General features: G+C 49.0%; 6 protein-coding genes across 6 annotated transcripts; 3 read left to right on the top strand and 3 right to left on the bottom strand.

Annotated features, from left to right (window-relative positions):
• Positions 1-1106: 1106 nt before the first annotated feature.
• PFICI_04359 (uncharacterized protein) lies at positions 1107-1589 on the top strand (the record flags this gene model as incomplete). Its single annotated transcript, XM_007832940.1, has 1 exon — positions 1107-1589. One exon carries the CDS (start codon positions 1107-1109, stop codon positions 1587-1589), a length of 483 nt encoding a protein of 160 aa, XP_007831131.1.
• Positions 1590-4969: 3380 nt separating this feature from the next.
• Positions 4970-5209, top strand: PFICI_04358 (uncharacterized protein; the record flags this gene model as incomplete). The annotated part of the gene is made up of 1 exon (XM_007832939.1): positions 4970-5209. The coding sequence occupies one exon, from the start codon at positions 4970-4972 to the stop codon at positions 5207-5209; it is 240 nt and encodes a 79-aa protein (XP_007831130.1).
• A 544-nt stretch (positions 5210-5753) lies between these two features.
• Positions 5754-6701, top strand: PFICI_04357 (uncharacterized protein; the record flags this gene model as incomplete). Its single annotated transcript, XM_007832938.1, has 3 exons — positions 5754-6008; positions 6112-6288; positions 6372-6701. The coding sequence occupies 3 exons, from the start codon at positions 5754-5756 to the stop codon at positions 6699-6701; spliced, it is 762 nt and encodes a 253-aa protein (XP_007831129.1).
• Positions 6702-7643: 942 nt separating this feature from the next.
• Positions 7644-8598, bottom strand: PFICI_04356 (uncharacterized protein; the record flags this gene model as incomplete). Its single annotated transcript, XM_007832937.1, has 2 exons — positions 7644-8279; positions 8371-8598. The coding sequence occupies 2 exons, from the start codon at positions 8596-8598 to the stop codon at positions 7644-7646; spliced, it is 864 nt and encodes a 287-aa protein (XP_007831128.1).
• Positions 8599-9116: 518 nt separating this feature from the next.
• PFICI_04355 (uncharacterized protein) lies at positions 9117-11174 on the bottom strand (the record flags this gene model as incomplete). The annotated part of the gene is made up of 7 exons (XM_007832936.1): positions 9117-9272; positions 9331-10123; positions 10173-10194; positions 10243-10602; positions 10655-10786; positions 10834-11074; positions 11130-11174. The coding sequence occupies 7 exons, from the start codon at positions 11172-11174 to the stop codon at positions 9117-9119; spliced, it is 1749 nt and encodes a 582-aa protein (XP_007831127.1).
• Positions 11175-12157: 983 nt separating this feature from the next.
• Positions 12158-14174, bottom strand: PFICI_04354 (uncharacterized protein; the record flags this gene model as incomplete). Its single annotated transcript, XM_007832935.1, has 2 exons — positions 12158-12942; positions 13163-14174. The coding sequence occupies 2 exons, from the start codon at positions 14172-14174 to the stop codon at positions 12158-12160; spliced, it is 1797 nt and encodes a 598-aa protein (XP_007831126.1).
• Between the last annotated feature and the right edge of the window lie 247 nt (positions 14175-14421).

The raw sequence follows: 14421 nt of genomic DNA, 5'->3' as shown, positions 1-14421 counted from the left end.
TGACATGAAACCAAATGCGGACGTGTACGTAATGGCTGCGGAGGCCCATTCATTGGTCTTGTGAATCCCAGGGACAGCTCCGAGAAGAGAGATGCAGGCAAACCTGGTATTCTCGCAGCTCGAGCACGGTCGCTCTGCATTGCAACCTACCATGCCCGAGCCAATCGTAGCAATTCCGCGAGTGCACAACAGGGTCGCTGTGGATGCCTTATGCAATATCTTCTCGGACGTGAGCAATATGTAGAAAGAAAACGAATACCTTAATGCGACGTCACGCAACTGACCATGATCCATTCAGCATGGCAGCTTCAACCAACCTATCCACACTTGCTGTCGGATGGCTGCAAGATTTATCACAATTTTGCTGGCTTTGAACAGTTGCTTTTTTGATAAGATGATTACCCGAGCATTTCGAATTTGGAATTTCGTGTTGCATGTAGTAGTATTACGCACCTCATTGATAGCGACCTTCCATGCACCATGCTGTGTAAGCAATGAAATAGTGGCTGAATAAGACGGCGACCGCCAAGCAAGTATACCATGCTCCGATCCCGTTTTAGCTGTCACCTCGGAGACTTCTAAAATCGGGCCTGATCCAAAAAGTTTCATGCGCCCTTTGAAACTGGGAATAACAGCCACCAAAGTCCGAGTCACTGAATGCGAGTCAGAGGTTTCAATCTTGTTAACAGCTCAGTCATGTATAAATGACGATTTGACCGCGTTAAGAAGGTATCAATACCATCGGCTGTTGCTCGCTTCGGCCGGTGCTGCCCCACTAGCTGGGCAGGTGGTTGTGGAGTCTTTGGCGCAATAACAAACGACTATTAGCACCTCTGTACCTAGGTTCGTAGGTAGGCAGGCAGTACACTGCTGATCTCGCTTCGTCGGCACCGTCAAAAGCCAATATTCTAGACTATAACAGACGAGTATTAATCAAGACCAGACTGACATGACGCGGCAAACGAGATAAGCTAGAGTCAAACTCCGCGCGCCGTTTCATTAGTTATATACTTTACGAGCTCTACATTGCACAATCCTCAGCTTTGGTTCAATTCCCATACATTACAGCCAACATAAAAAAAGACCCCCCCATACACACTCACATCATGTCGGGTTCCACAATCTCGCGAGACGAGTTTCTCAAATACGTCCGTGCCTTCAATGCCCATGACTTTGAGGTGCAACACGGCTATTATCACGAAGATGTCACCTTGGACCTCCCAGACCCTCAAACCCCGCTGCTGGTAGGGTCCGAGGGCATCAAGTCGCACTACATTCCACTCTTTGAAGTCGCAGACGAGGTCCTCGTCCCGCTGGTGGTGGCCATTGATGGCCACAATATCTTTTACATCATGGAGTGCTACTTTACGTACAAGAAGAAGCTCCCCCACGGTGTCTTTGGACACGCTGTAGAGCCTGGAGATATCGTCAAGATTCAAGTCTGGGCTCACTATGTCGTTGTGGACGGAAAGATGAAGACAATTGTCTGCAATCTACTAAAAGATACCTTTCTGGGCAAGGCAAACTTGGAGGAGGCTCTCGCGGAAAGCAGAAGCAGGGCCGACGAAGAGCTGAAAAGCTTTTACTAGCATTAGCAGATGACGAGAAGCAATGTAGGACATACCAAGACACGGGAACATGTGCGGGTAGACCATCACACAATATAGATTGACAGTTTTGTCCAAAAAATAATCAAGTGCTCACAGCATTATCTGTTAGGTTCTCTACCATGAACCCCAAATGTCTTGCAAGCAAAGGCATGACTGACCCGCAAATGAGCCGGCACGAGTCGCTGTTTCTCGACCCAATCTATTTTGCCAAATATGCCCATGTCATGAATTTCTTAGTCTCGGCAACATTAGTGCGCCGGCTCCTTGAGCCGGTAGGTGGGCAGAACTTGACGTGCATATTCAAGCAGGCCTTGAGCATCAACATCAGAGCAGAGCGTCATGCGTACGGCGTCAGACCAGCAGTGCTGCCTCCCTAGACTTTACTGTGGCCATGATGTGCATCTATCTCGGTACAGTCTTTATTTACGGCTTCAGAGCAGATGAAAGTGACAGCCTGCAATTGGTTCTGGGTGACTCGTATAACACAGATGAAGGAAGAAAAAGACCTGACAACGGCTAAACAACGGGCGCACGTCCTTCTTCACAGCCACGGCAAGCCGTAGCACTAATGAAAGAGACAAGATGATAAGAGACGGAGGCATGTTATCTCGACGGCAGTGAGGGTTCGAGTGTACAACGCCAACCACCAAGACTTGCAATATGCAAAAAGAAAAGTTTGAAAGTAAGTCTCGGACGAATCCTCATTGACAAACAGTTAACTTGAGTTTCCAAAAAGTATTTGTCTCCTCGATACTTGAGAAAGGAGCTCTTTTGTACCTAAAGACCCCTTCACGCGGGAACAAAGCGGCATTGAGGTCGGACTGCCGCTCACGACCACTGGGGGTAAAAACGATGAGCGGGGCATGAGAGGCCGAGCTGTGGTAATCCGACGGGCTCTGGAGCATCAAGACATCTGGCGCGCGGGCTTTTAGGACCTTCCGACTCGCCACTTGGGTACTATCTTCCAGATGCTGAGCATCCTCGGAAGACGCGCTCAGTCCAGTACGGGGTTCCCGAAACGGGTGCGTAAGTATCAGTTTTGTTCCAAAATTTGTTTCGTCTCCAATCTCCTCTCCGAAGAGAAGGGAGCTCTTGTTCCTCATGACTGGTTGAACCACAAAGGCATGAAGTGGTAGTCGAGAAAAAAATGTGCCACCATTCATGTGTGACCGACACAACCTCGTTGTCACCAGTCACATTCAAGCCAGCCACTCGTGACTCGTACTGATTGCCCCCACCTGCAGTTGGGTTGCTCTTTCAAAATGGTTTCCATCGCCGACTCGTACCAGAGGCCCTCGAGGTGTAATTGTTGTCCTCCGCTTATCCACTACCATGTCGAAGCCCGAAATGATGCCAGATTGAGAAAGTGATGGAAGCTGTGAAGGGGAAAGGAAAAAGGGTAGCCAAGGGTCCTGGTTGAATGAGGTCCAAGTCCCAAGGCCAGAGAATGAATGATGATGAGGGGAGAAGAAGAAAAAGGAGGACTGGTAGCTGGGAGGAGACCCCTCACTTTATAGACATTGTTGGGAGGGTTTACTGATTGCAGGTCACTAGAAGCCCGTTTGCAAACGCAGCTGGCTGGGTGCAGGCTGCATGGACGGAATTTTCTCATTGGCCAGTTTTTCTTGAGCCTCACTACGGATTTTTCTGATTGGTTGATTTTCTTGGGCTGCGCAGATGGGTCCGCTGCCTTTTCGTCGCCACAAGGCCGAACTAGGACTAGCGGCATGGTATAGAGTTGCCAGGCACATTAACATGCCCCGCGCGGTGTCTGAATCAGTACACTAGTATAGAGCTCAGCCGAGTACCTTTGTGTTGCCTGGTAAAATCAGACCGGGTGCTACTGATTTGAAGCCCCCCAGGTCACATGATGCGTTTGCCATCTGGTGTTTTACGATACCTGGGTTCCTGTGCAAGGAATCTGCAACGACCACTAGTTAGCGCTGTTTCCCAGCAGCGTAGGGAATTATGTAAGCCTTGCACGATATTGTTCTCGCGGTGAATGCCAAAGCCACACAGGAAGTTCTTGATCACCGAGTGCTCCTCATATGCAGCAATTGAGATGGCACTCTGCTTTCACATTTGTATATCCGTCCTCGAGGTGTTGTCATGTAGGATGCCTCCAATGCTTGCAAGCACGCCTCTAATTCTTTCTGATCGTATGTACGCACAATGATCCATTCTGATTCCGTTACGCTTGCCGCTTAATGAGCAATTGGTCGCATTAGCCACACTCGGTAATCAGAAGAGATTGTTAGATTTGAGTTGGTCCATTGCCTGTCTACTCTACTCCAGTCTCTCTACCGCACTCTTACCATGCTCAACTCAGTATGGAAATACATCAAGATCCGTGGGAGTCGGCATATTACCCGATGCTGAGCAAAGCATATTGTGGTAACGGAAAATGATCCTTCTAAAGGTGCTGCACTCGAAGAGGAGCCCATGGTAGCTGAAATGCAGACTGCGCAGTGATTGAAGGCATCCGTTTGGCACAACCAGGCACAAGTCCATAGAATAAAGTACGCGGGATCGTCGGCGCGCAGAGGCAACTTATGCTTAAACCAGTATTTGTAACAGGCGAGATAATATCTCTGTATGATTCCAAGAGCCTCAATCAGGTGTCCAGGCGAAAAGACCTAGGCTCACTGCTCGGCCATGTGGCAGATAGCGAGGGGATGCGCTTTGCACAGCACCTTTTTAGCGCTTGCAGCACTAATTCCGGGTCAACCACAGCGAGCCACATTTTTGTGTCTTTGAACTCTGGGCGATGCTCAATGAATATCGCAAACATAAAGCGACCATCTAAACTTGGTTTGTCCTTACCGGCTGTATCATGAGCACCTTGAAAAGAACCATCATTCATAACCGCGCTCTCTGACAAGATCTGCCTTGGTGAGCAACTGTCGAATGGCGCCAGGTTTAAGGAGACAGATGACAAAGTGGGGTCCTCAACATCCGATGACTGCTGAGCGCAGTGCAAAATCAGGCCATTGTCGTGGCATGGCAAATTGCCGAGTCGACAGAACGATGGACAGATATAGACAAGTGGTTGAAGCGTCTTGCATTTTCTATTCTTCTGCGTAAAAAATGGGCAGTATCTTTAATTTTTTATTTGTCTTTCACTCACTTCAAGATAATCGGCTCGACGGAAACAACTTTTCAAGTCACATTCATTCGGGTGCTTTTTCGCCAATCACCACACTTCACTTCAAGTTCAGACCGTATTTAGTGGTATTACAACAAAACTTGCACGAGCTTTCGACACCAAAATATATCAAGCATCACTTTGCAGTGCAATCCAGCTTAATTTCATTATTTCATTCATCCGTCATCATCGCATCGCCTCGCACAAAACCACCATGCATCGGCGAACAGCAGCAAGCAAGGGAGCCTACATCATCGAGCATGAGGACAAGTCCAAAGAGCCCCGTGTCGCCGGCGACTGCGACTCGAAACCCATCACGTGGTACGAGGATGCGACGGACTCATCGGCTGCCACGGCGCGAATGATGCTCATTCAGTGGCTGGCTACTTTTGCAATCATTGGGGGACTGTGGTGGTACTTTTTCGACGAGATTCGTGCCATGCTCAAGATTTGATCAGAGGCGAACTGATCTTTTCCTCGAGGCAAAGCTGTCTTTTAGGCGACGATACCTTGCAGCGGCAGTTGACAACCAGTGCTGGTGGGGGGTTTTCCTGCCACTTTCGGCAACCAGAAATGGGAGGGGGCCATGAAAGAGTAAAAGTACAGGCAGGATCGTGGTTAAACACGGTTTAATGGAAAAATTAGCATAATGTGTAAATACAGGTACTATTAATGCAATTTGATATGTCAACCAGTGTAGTGGCTGTAATGCGGAACTTATCCTGTTGGCTTGGGCATATCTCATCCTTACAAAGACAGCTAGCGCGTAAGAAACGCCTCTATCATGCAGAGCGTCCAGGAGGAGGCTGATCGGATTATATTGCCCAGCAGTCAAGGATTACCAAAAGTCTGGGGTGGAGTAATCTGGGGACCGATACAGCGCAGCCCTGTCGCGTTCACCATCGATCGGCCTAAATCACCGCAGCTGACATAAATCCAGGATCATTTACTTTCACTCAATTCTTCGAGTACAACGACGTCCACATTACTACTACAAAATGACATCCTCAAGACCAGCTGTGCTTGTCATCGGTGGTGCCTGGCATCCACCAGCATGCTACGATCCTCTAAGAGTCCGCCTAGAGGCCATGGGATATGAATACTACTGTCCTCAACTCCCCAGCCTCGGAGCAGAGTCCAGGGGCGTCACATTTGCAGACGACGTCGAAGCTATTCAAAAGCTGGCGGTGAGGCTATTTGATCAAGGAAAGGAGGTCGTTATCATCGGCCACTCCTCTGGTGGTCTTCTCGCAGTACGTGCTACATTTTCTGGGCCACAGTCCCAAAGTAATTGACAGCTTACTTGCCAACGCCTGAAACGCCACTTTTGAACGCAAGCTAACAAGAGAATATTAGTGCGATGTGACTCAAGGGCACGAGGTCGCGCAGCGCGCAAAGGAGGGAAAACCAGGAGGCTTCCGCCATGTCATCTTCCTTGCTGCCTTTTTTGTCCCCGCTCGTGGAATGGACATGCTTCAGACGCTCGGCGGCGCATGGCCCGATTGGCAGATTGCCGGAGAGCCGTATACCAAGGTGAGTTTGATTTTTCTCATACCATTTGCAAAATTATCCCCGCCGCCCTGGAGATTGCTTGCAAGATTGACTCATAGTCAAAGGGACATCTCCTTAGACTCAAAGATAGCGCCAAACAAAAGTTGTTCAGTGACTTGCCAGACAGCGAGGCCCAAAGGCTCTTTGAGTCTCTGCTGCCTCATTCGCAAGATGCCTTTGAGACGCCGTCCAATTTCATCCCAGATGATATCACGATGCCAAAGACTTATATCATCTGTGAAAAAGACGCGATACTTTCCATTGAATTGCAGAAGCGCCTAATTGCACAATCTCCTGGGTTCAGATCGGAATCCATCAACACTGGCCACAGCCCATTTCTGACTGAGCCAGATGAGTTTGCTGAGCTGGTGAAGAAAATAATTATTGCAGACTAATCATTACTGCGCTAAATCCGATGGATCTCAATTGTTGAGATTCAATGTGTAGGGGTAGTATTATTATCTTGACACGATGAGACAAACCATTTTAGGCGGTAGCTGACTCACTAGAATGCGACATGGTAGTGGTAGTTCCTAATTCCCTGTATTCGTACCTCGCTGTGCAAAATGCGGTGCGTCTGAAGTAGAGTAACACCAAAGAGGTTTCGAATGCATTTACTGCGCATCCTGCTGTGCATTTGTTTCTCTATGCATCAAACGTTTCCACAATCAAGTACACTATTTACCTATATAGAGCTTGTAGTATGTGTGCGGCGTGCGAAATCGCTGGCAGCGCTATAATGACCTAGAGCCGCTAGCCTTAGCGAGACAACCTTGGAATGCGATAGGCTCCAGCAGTTGTTATAGTTTCTTGCTACAAACCCAGGCACACCCATCGGACTGCAATTCGTGGGCATTTCTTCGGTTTGACTAGAATGAAAAACACGTCTGGGAAGATTGTGGAATCTGTAGGGGCCTGACATTTGAAACAAGTTGGTTCATCCTGGATCTGTCATACCTGGCAGCATCTTCAACTTCATACAAGTCATATCTTGCTCGAGTCAGCGGCCAGGGACTGGATCACCTAACAGAGACGAGATCAAATTTACTTTGCTTAGAGGTGATAGAATATCTCAGCAATTGGTACCGTACTAGTCATACTTCAGGTGAGAGTCGTGTGCCAATACTAGGACTGGTCACCAAGAAATTGGGTAAAATATCTCATTCATGGCTAATTTTACAGAGTTGGCCATCCATTAACCCACTCGAGAACATGCCACCCAAACCGAAACTGGCCTTTTTTGTACGAAATGGTACGATTCGCTAACATTGAGATCAGAAAAACGCGCCAGAGACGTGAAGACGGAATCGCGGGGGGAAGACGCTTGCGACAAAGTTCTACTTACCATAATGATAGTAAATGACTGTGCCCAGCTTGGGGTCATCAAAGATGCCTTGTCCTCCTGGCGCGTATACATCACCATGGCTACCCAAGAGTACTAGACCGTTGCCATTGAGGCAGCTGCCGCCGACGGGACCGACATATGGCCCCGTCACGGACTTGCTGCGACAGACTTTGATCTTGTACTCTTGACCCGCCGGCGGCAGGTTGTCGGGGTCAAAGTCGCCGCTGTCGCCCGCGCTAAAGAAGAGATAGTAGTACCCTCCGCGAAAGACGAGAAAGCTGCCCTCAAAGGCTCCATTTCCGTTGGGCTGGCGGGCAATGTTTGTGTAGACGGCGTTCTTGGCGACTTGTGTCGCCGCCGCGTTCATGGGGACCACCCAGATGCCCGTCCAGTACGAGCCAAAGGACATGTAGTAGGTGCCACTGGATGGGTCCAGAAACAGTGCCGAGTCAATCGCGTTGCGATTACTGCCCGGCATGGTCGAGATACCGACGGCGCCATGATCGGTCCACGTGCCTTTTTCCATGGTGTACGAAGTCGCGTAGCCAATGGCGCTGTTCTGTGAGTTGGGCATGGATACAGAATAATACAAAATATATCGGTGTCCGACCTTTCTCACATCAGGGGCCTAATACTTTTCTTGTTAGTAAATCACTAGGAAGACAAGAAAATCATTCAGCACCTGCCCAGAGTGTATCTCTGCCCGGAATATCAATGACCGAGCCGGCCGGGATGGCTGCACCTTGGGAAGTCCAAGGCCCTGCCAACGACGGCGCCTTGTAGTATTGGATCTTTCCGAACGTGTTGAAACGAAGGTATTGCCCGTCGCTACGCCGGATGGCTGCCGGATCAATGCCGATACAGTTGCCGGTACATGGCCCAGGGTTGGGCCAACTGGCTGCCACGAGAGAAGTTGCCAGCGACAGGCTAAGAAGAAGGGCTTCCATTATTACTATTTAGTGAGTACTCTTAAGCAATCGACCGTCAAGGCGCTGAAGAGTTGCGATGCGCAAGCTGATTCAGAATAGGTTAAAGAGCCAACTCTGTTGCATTTATACAAAGCCCCCATTTTCTGCCGCTGCTCGTGCCTGGCTGAAGGCGGCCGACATTGCTTATCCCGGCAGAGATTGGCAGAGAAGATGACGAACAAATAAGCAGCTGCATCCTTCCTGTGGGACCTCATCCCGCTCGGGCTAATCGATAGCCTCGATCAAAGTTGTCAAGTGATCCACCATATGGATGCTTTTTCTGTCGGAAAAAGGAGGCATGGAGGTTTTACTTCAAGATTTGCCAAAGTAGTGTCATCGGCTCGATTGTGATTTGCGCCATTCACCAGGGCAGCGACAAGGAATCACTATTGTCGTTCACGACGATGTTCATGCACGTCCAAAGTTCTCGTTCCATGTCATCTTATCCACTATTTTGAAATGTCTCAATGTTCTTCTACCAAGTCAATGACCTTGGCCTATACTGTCAAAGTATAGTTGACCGAGTTGCCAGGCACCCGGGGATAAAACTCAAATGTAAAGGTTGTAGCGACTCCACCCGAAATGACTTGTGCAACCGTGGCTGCGGTAAGCTTGACAGAAGCACCATCGCGATCCCACTGACCGCTATAGGTCTGCATTCAACGTCAGCATTTCATATTCAAGAGCAACGGAAAAATGGATTGTACTCACTGCACGAGCCTGCTGCAAAGGCCCCAGATACTGTGTCCAGTCGTCAAAGAGGTAGACGCCATCAGTGCGCAACATTTTGACGGCAGCCAATTTGTATAGGCCTTTCCAGGTGATTGGAATAATCAAGTCGGCTCCCGAGACAGCCTGAGAGGTGGTTGATGCCAGCACTGGAACATCCCACTGCACAATCTCAACCGTCGCATCGGCTCCTGCAGAGAATGAAACGGTGAGATTCGTCTTGCTACCCGGCTCTGCTGTTGTGGATAGGTACTTGGACAGGAACGATGACTTGACAGTAACATCCCCGCTTGAGACTGAGTAATCCGATGATGCGTCAAGCGTAGTTCCATCAGTGGCCTTGATCGATGAGATCGTATTTCCGTTCAACAAGAATGTAACAGTCTGGTCCGTAACCTCATCGCCTACCTTGTGGAAGATGTAGGCAGAGCTGGATTGTGATGTTGCTGAAGCGTCCGTGGTAGAGTCCGAAAGACTGTTGGAAACGCCCTTGACCGCATTCATGATGATTTCGACAATTTGAGGGTCTCTCCATGTGTGAGTGGTGCGGTCCAGGTAGCCGTCACCGTTGTCCCATACAATCAATGAAGTGTCGTACTTTTCGGCTGTTCTTGCGAGAAAGTCAATGTACTTGCGCCTTGCTGCTGGCTCTAGCAGCATGTTGGCCTCTGCTTCTCCAATGACCAAGGGGATGTCGGTAAAGTTGCCTCGGATGTTTGCAATGTCTGCTTCCATGGCCGCCTTGTCGGCATCCGAGCCCCAGATTGTCTTTCCCCTATGGCATGGTTAGTAAGAAGTTCACGCAGAATCAGAAGTATTCTTACCAAGCCTGGAAGATGAAGTCGTCTGAAGATTGGTCAGCAATGTCTCACGGACACGAGCGGATAAACTTACATGGACTGTAATAATGGTACTGAATCGCCAGGTATTGTGTCTCCTTGTAATTGCCAGTTGGCAATTCAAACCATTCAGACGTCTTGATGCTATCCATGCCACCACCGGCCAGTGTAACAACGCGCAGAGCATTTTGCCCGCCAGATTCTGCCAACGCCTGCAGGAAGAGCTCATTCAATTTGTTCAGCTCCGCTCCGTCTGCTGCGGTATTCGCCGGCGGCTCATTGATTGGCTCCAACGCTACCATGGAAGATTTGCAGGCAAGCGTCTCGCCGATTTGAACCCAGGTACGGTAAAACTTTTCCTCGACCATGGTCAGATTGGCGCCCGAAGCTGTAACGTCTGCCCAGTCCCACGAATCTAACGAAGGTAGTTAGAGATGAGAGTCGCGGTACTGTCAGATTTCTCTTACCGTGATGTACGTTTGTGATGACATACAAGCCACTGGATAGAGCCATGTCAACGACGTCTGAAACTCTTTGAAGCCAAGCGGCATCAATGGTCCAGTCTGGTGAGCTGCCAGTGAAGTGGTCCGTATAGGTGACTTGGATCGTCAGCTGAATGTTTGCCGGAAGATTGTGTGCAGCTCACCTGGTATTCTGACACTCTTGAACCCGGCATTCTTGACATCGTCGAATGTAGCTTGCACGACGGCTGGATTGTTCCAAGAGCCTTCATTGGGTATGGCATCAAGTGTATTACCAAGATTCCAGCCCGGGTTGATGGCGGCAATGTAATCAGCAGCCGTAATCGAAGTCCAGGCATCTGTACATGTCACAGCCCTGGGTACTGCAGCCGCAGAAGCGCCCCTGTTGATTGTGGTCAACTCAATCTGCACAATCAAGTCCAGAAATATGATGGAAAATGTGCACCCACAATGTGCTCACTGCAGCTACTAGCCAGGCGGCTAGGGACATGGTTTGAGAAGACATATTGAGTGTCCTAATTTTGCGATTCAGCTGGTTCAACACAACCCTCTGAAACGGTCAATGAGAGTAGAGTAAACCAACTTCTTATTATACCTCTTACTCAAACGGCCTTTTCAGCCCTCGGTAAGTTTTCCGAAGATTCCAGGTACGTGGTATCATAGATATATTAGTTGTAGTGCTGCTGCATGTGCCTGAATCCGTCCAATGGTTTCTCCCTCCGCATTGCCTGATTGGGTAAGAACCTGGTGCTTCTAGCGCCTCAATGACAATAGGTCTCCTATAATTTGCGGAAGAAATTTGGAGACGGCAACGGTCGAATTTCCAGTTTTCCTATTTGAAACAGAGATTTCGGTAGTTTCTTTCCAGGGGCAAGTGGACCTAGTTGGCCTCATGCATTGCTTGGATAAACATTCAGCCCTGCAAAGAGGCGGTTTGGCTTTAGACTTTGCAATTATAGTGGTTGCTGTCCTGCCGACCTATTATGAAAGTGTCCCGCGGAACAGACCTCCCTTTGGCACAATAATGCTAATCAATGACATAATGCGGCCTGGTTGCGCTCACCATGGAAAACCGACGGTTTAATTCAAAGACCGTGAGAAAGTTTCTGTGGGATGGTGGATGATGGATATCATAGGCCAGGGTGTGCTGTAGTACAGCACACTGATCACCGCCGTAGCGTCCAGATAGGGCTCCCGGGGGTTAGCCTGGACAGCCCAAATAAGCCTGCACTTCGTCAAAACTAAAAGATGGGCAGCATACATCAAGACACGGATAATCACAAATTGAAAACCAATATCAGACCAGTTGAAAAACATTAATACCTCTTAGCAATCATGATCTGAACAAGATGAGCTTCTTCGTAGCATGTACGCGCGAGCCACACCATTCCTCGTTGCTGCTCAACTGTTGCCACATTTGCGCACGCGACCTTGCCCTTACTATCGGAAGACCTAGGTGTCCGTGACTTTGTCGACTGGCGTCAGTGATCAGACAATCATTAATGTTTCCAGCTGAATACCCTTTTCTTGTAACGCCTCGATCGTGACTTCGAGCCGTCCTGGATTATCTCCTACTACCGCGACTGGTATCTTACAGTGTTCCAAGACGTGTTTGGAATTCTTCAATACTGTGCCGCTAAATTTGTCTTTCAAGGAGTGTTGATATGTGTTGATGGCCACAGCATGCTGAATGGGCGACAAGTTTCTGGACAAGTCGCCATAAATTGCCTCGCCAAACATGAGACCTGGACAATAGCAAGCACCAACTATCTGCCATTGTGGAGAGTCGCTACCTTCAACAGCGCGAAGCATCATGGGTGTTTTACAGCCAATAATGACATTCACAGAATCGCCAGGCTTTGCGTCACACGGCGCTAGCCCAATGTATCCTTGATCTGTCGTGAAGAAACTTCTACCAGAAAACATGTGCATCGCCGTGGCAACATATGATCTCAATTCGTTTACATGATGGGTTTCGAGGAAACTGGCAATCTCTGCTGCAATGTCGTTGATACTTTTCAATTGGCGAATAAAAGTCTTGGCTTGGTCGAGTGACGGCAATCTCCGGTTTTCTATGAACCTGTCTGCAAACAGGTCGGCAGTAAACGTCCGAGTGTAAGCTTCACATATATCGCCGCCCCCAATGTATGTCTCTGTGAGGTCCTCGGGCAAGAGATTGTACATGATTTCAACCGCCTTTGCAATCCGAGGCGTTCCTTCTCCGTCAGTGGCGTCTAAAGCATGTGTATTTCGCACAACAGCCTTTTGAATTCCTGTGAGGGTTAGTATGTTTTCACTTGAGATTGAAGCCTGAGGAGAAATCCAGGCTGATGCAGACCAGAACGAATAAATTTGGTTGGTCTCTATTTGGCTGGACCAGTCCGGAACCCAAGTCGGCAGCTCTGGAATCGACTTGGAAGCCAGTTCGCAACTAGCCAGAAAAGACAGACTTTTCGCGCGAGTGAGAAGTCTGATCGCAACGTCTTGAAAGACCATGGCTGGCGAGAGTGTAGTCCGGTACGATGCCGATAGCTTGTTTAAATGGTGTAAGCAAACTCAACGTAGCATAGATGGCATCAACCGGATCGCCCCATTTCAACCCGCGTAAATCGAAACGTAACTTTTCCAAGGTCCGTTTGGAAGCGAAAGAGGTGACCAAGCTGTAGACCAAGCTCCAACGATCTGCAAATTTGGTCCGTTCCTCCGTCGGAAGATGGACCAAGACGCCAGACGTATATAGCATGAATATCGCATTCCTCAAAGTTTGTGAGGAATATTCTGCATTGCCGCATCTTATAATCGTGGGAGTGCCAGTGAGAGCCTCTTGTCTCACCCAAAGACGTTCAAACCATTCTCGATGGATCAAGCGGAACAAGGCCAGGGACTGGCGCTCGTCTAGAGTCTTCTGATGATTCGAGTCTGCCCAATGCGTTTCTGAACCTGCATCCTGCGATGGGGCCATGGTCATGACCTTCCAGTCCACCTCTACGTTCGAGCCCCACGTACCCAACAGAGAAAGTGCATACTCGCCATCATCCTGTTCTGGACCCAGCCAGATGACGACATCAAGAGCCCTATTGTAGATACGAGCCATCAAGCAGACTTGACTGCTTCTCTCGGCCAAATCGCCTTGATTGATGCATATTGCATCAACCCAGAGCACGCGCTCTTTGTCGTGGGTGCGCAAATGTCTCAAAGCAGTGTCGACGTTTCGCGTCACTTGTATAATCCTGTCTTTGGATCGTCCGCGCACCACAACATGGCTTGGATTTCCCGGAGAGCCCCAGACATACGACAAAGCCGTAAAGCTATGATCGGCAATGCTTGGTGGATTTTCTTGGGATGCTGCGGACTCGTGCAACGTATTTGCTGATTGAGGCCGCGATAGCTGTGCATTGCTCAGAATAATCTGTAGGTCATCGGTGAATTTCCCAGCAGGAAGCAGAGTGAGAAGGCGTATCTGAGAATCGTCTTTGCAAAGCGGTGGATACTGATATGCGTCCATGCTCGTCCAAGAGACGCGCAATCGACGAGACGACGTCGTTTCTAGGGGCTTCCCTCAGGAATTGCAAATGACATTTTGAAGAAATTTGGTGATTGGAATTTGTTTACGTTCACCATCCCGCCTCGCTTAGCTTGACCAGCATAAAATCAAGGTTATTTTTAGTAAGTCTAGTCCCCGCTCTTGGTGGGCTGCAGGTGGTCTACCCCGACACAGCGCCATAATTTTACCTACACCTCCTCCAGCATAA

The sequence above is a fragment of the Pestalotiopsis fici genome, assembly GCF_000516985.1.
Source record: "Pestalotiopsis fici W106-1 unplaced genomic scaffold PFICI_Scf_3, whole genome shotgun sequence".
In the NCBI taxonomy this organism is placed as follows: Eukaryota; Fungi; Ascomycota; class Sordariomycetes; order Amphisphaeriales; family Sporocadaceae; genus Pestalotiopsis; species Pestalotiopsis fici.
The sequence above is the reverse complement of the archived record's forward strand: the minus strand, read 5'-3'. Positions and strand labels throughout refer to the sequence as shown.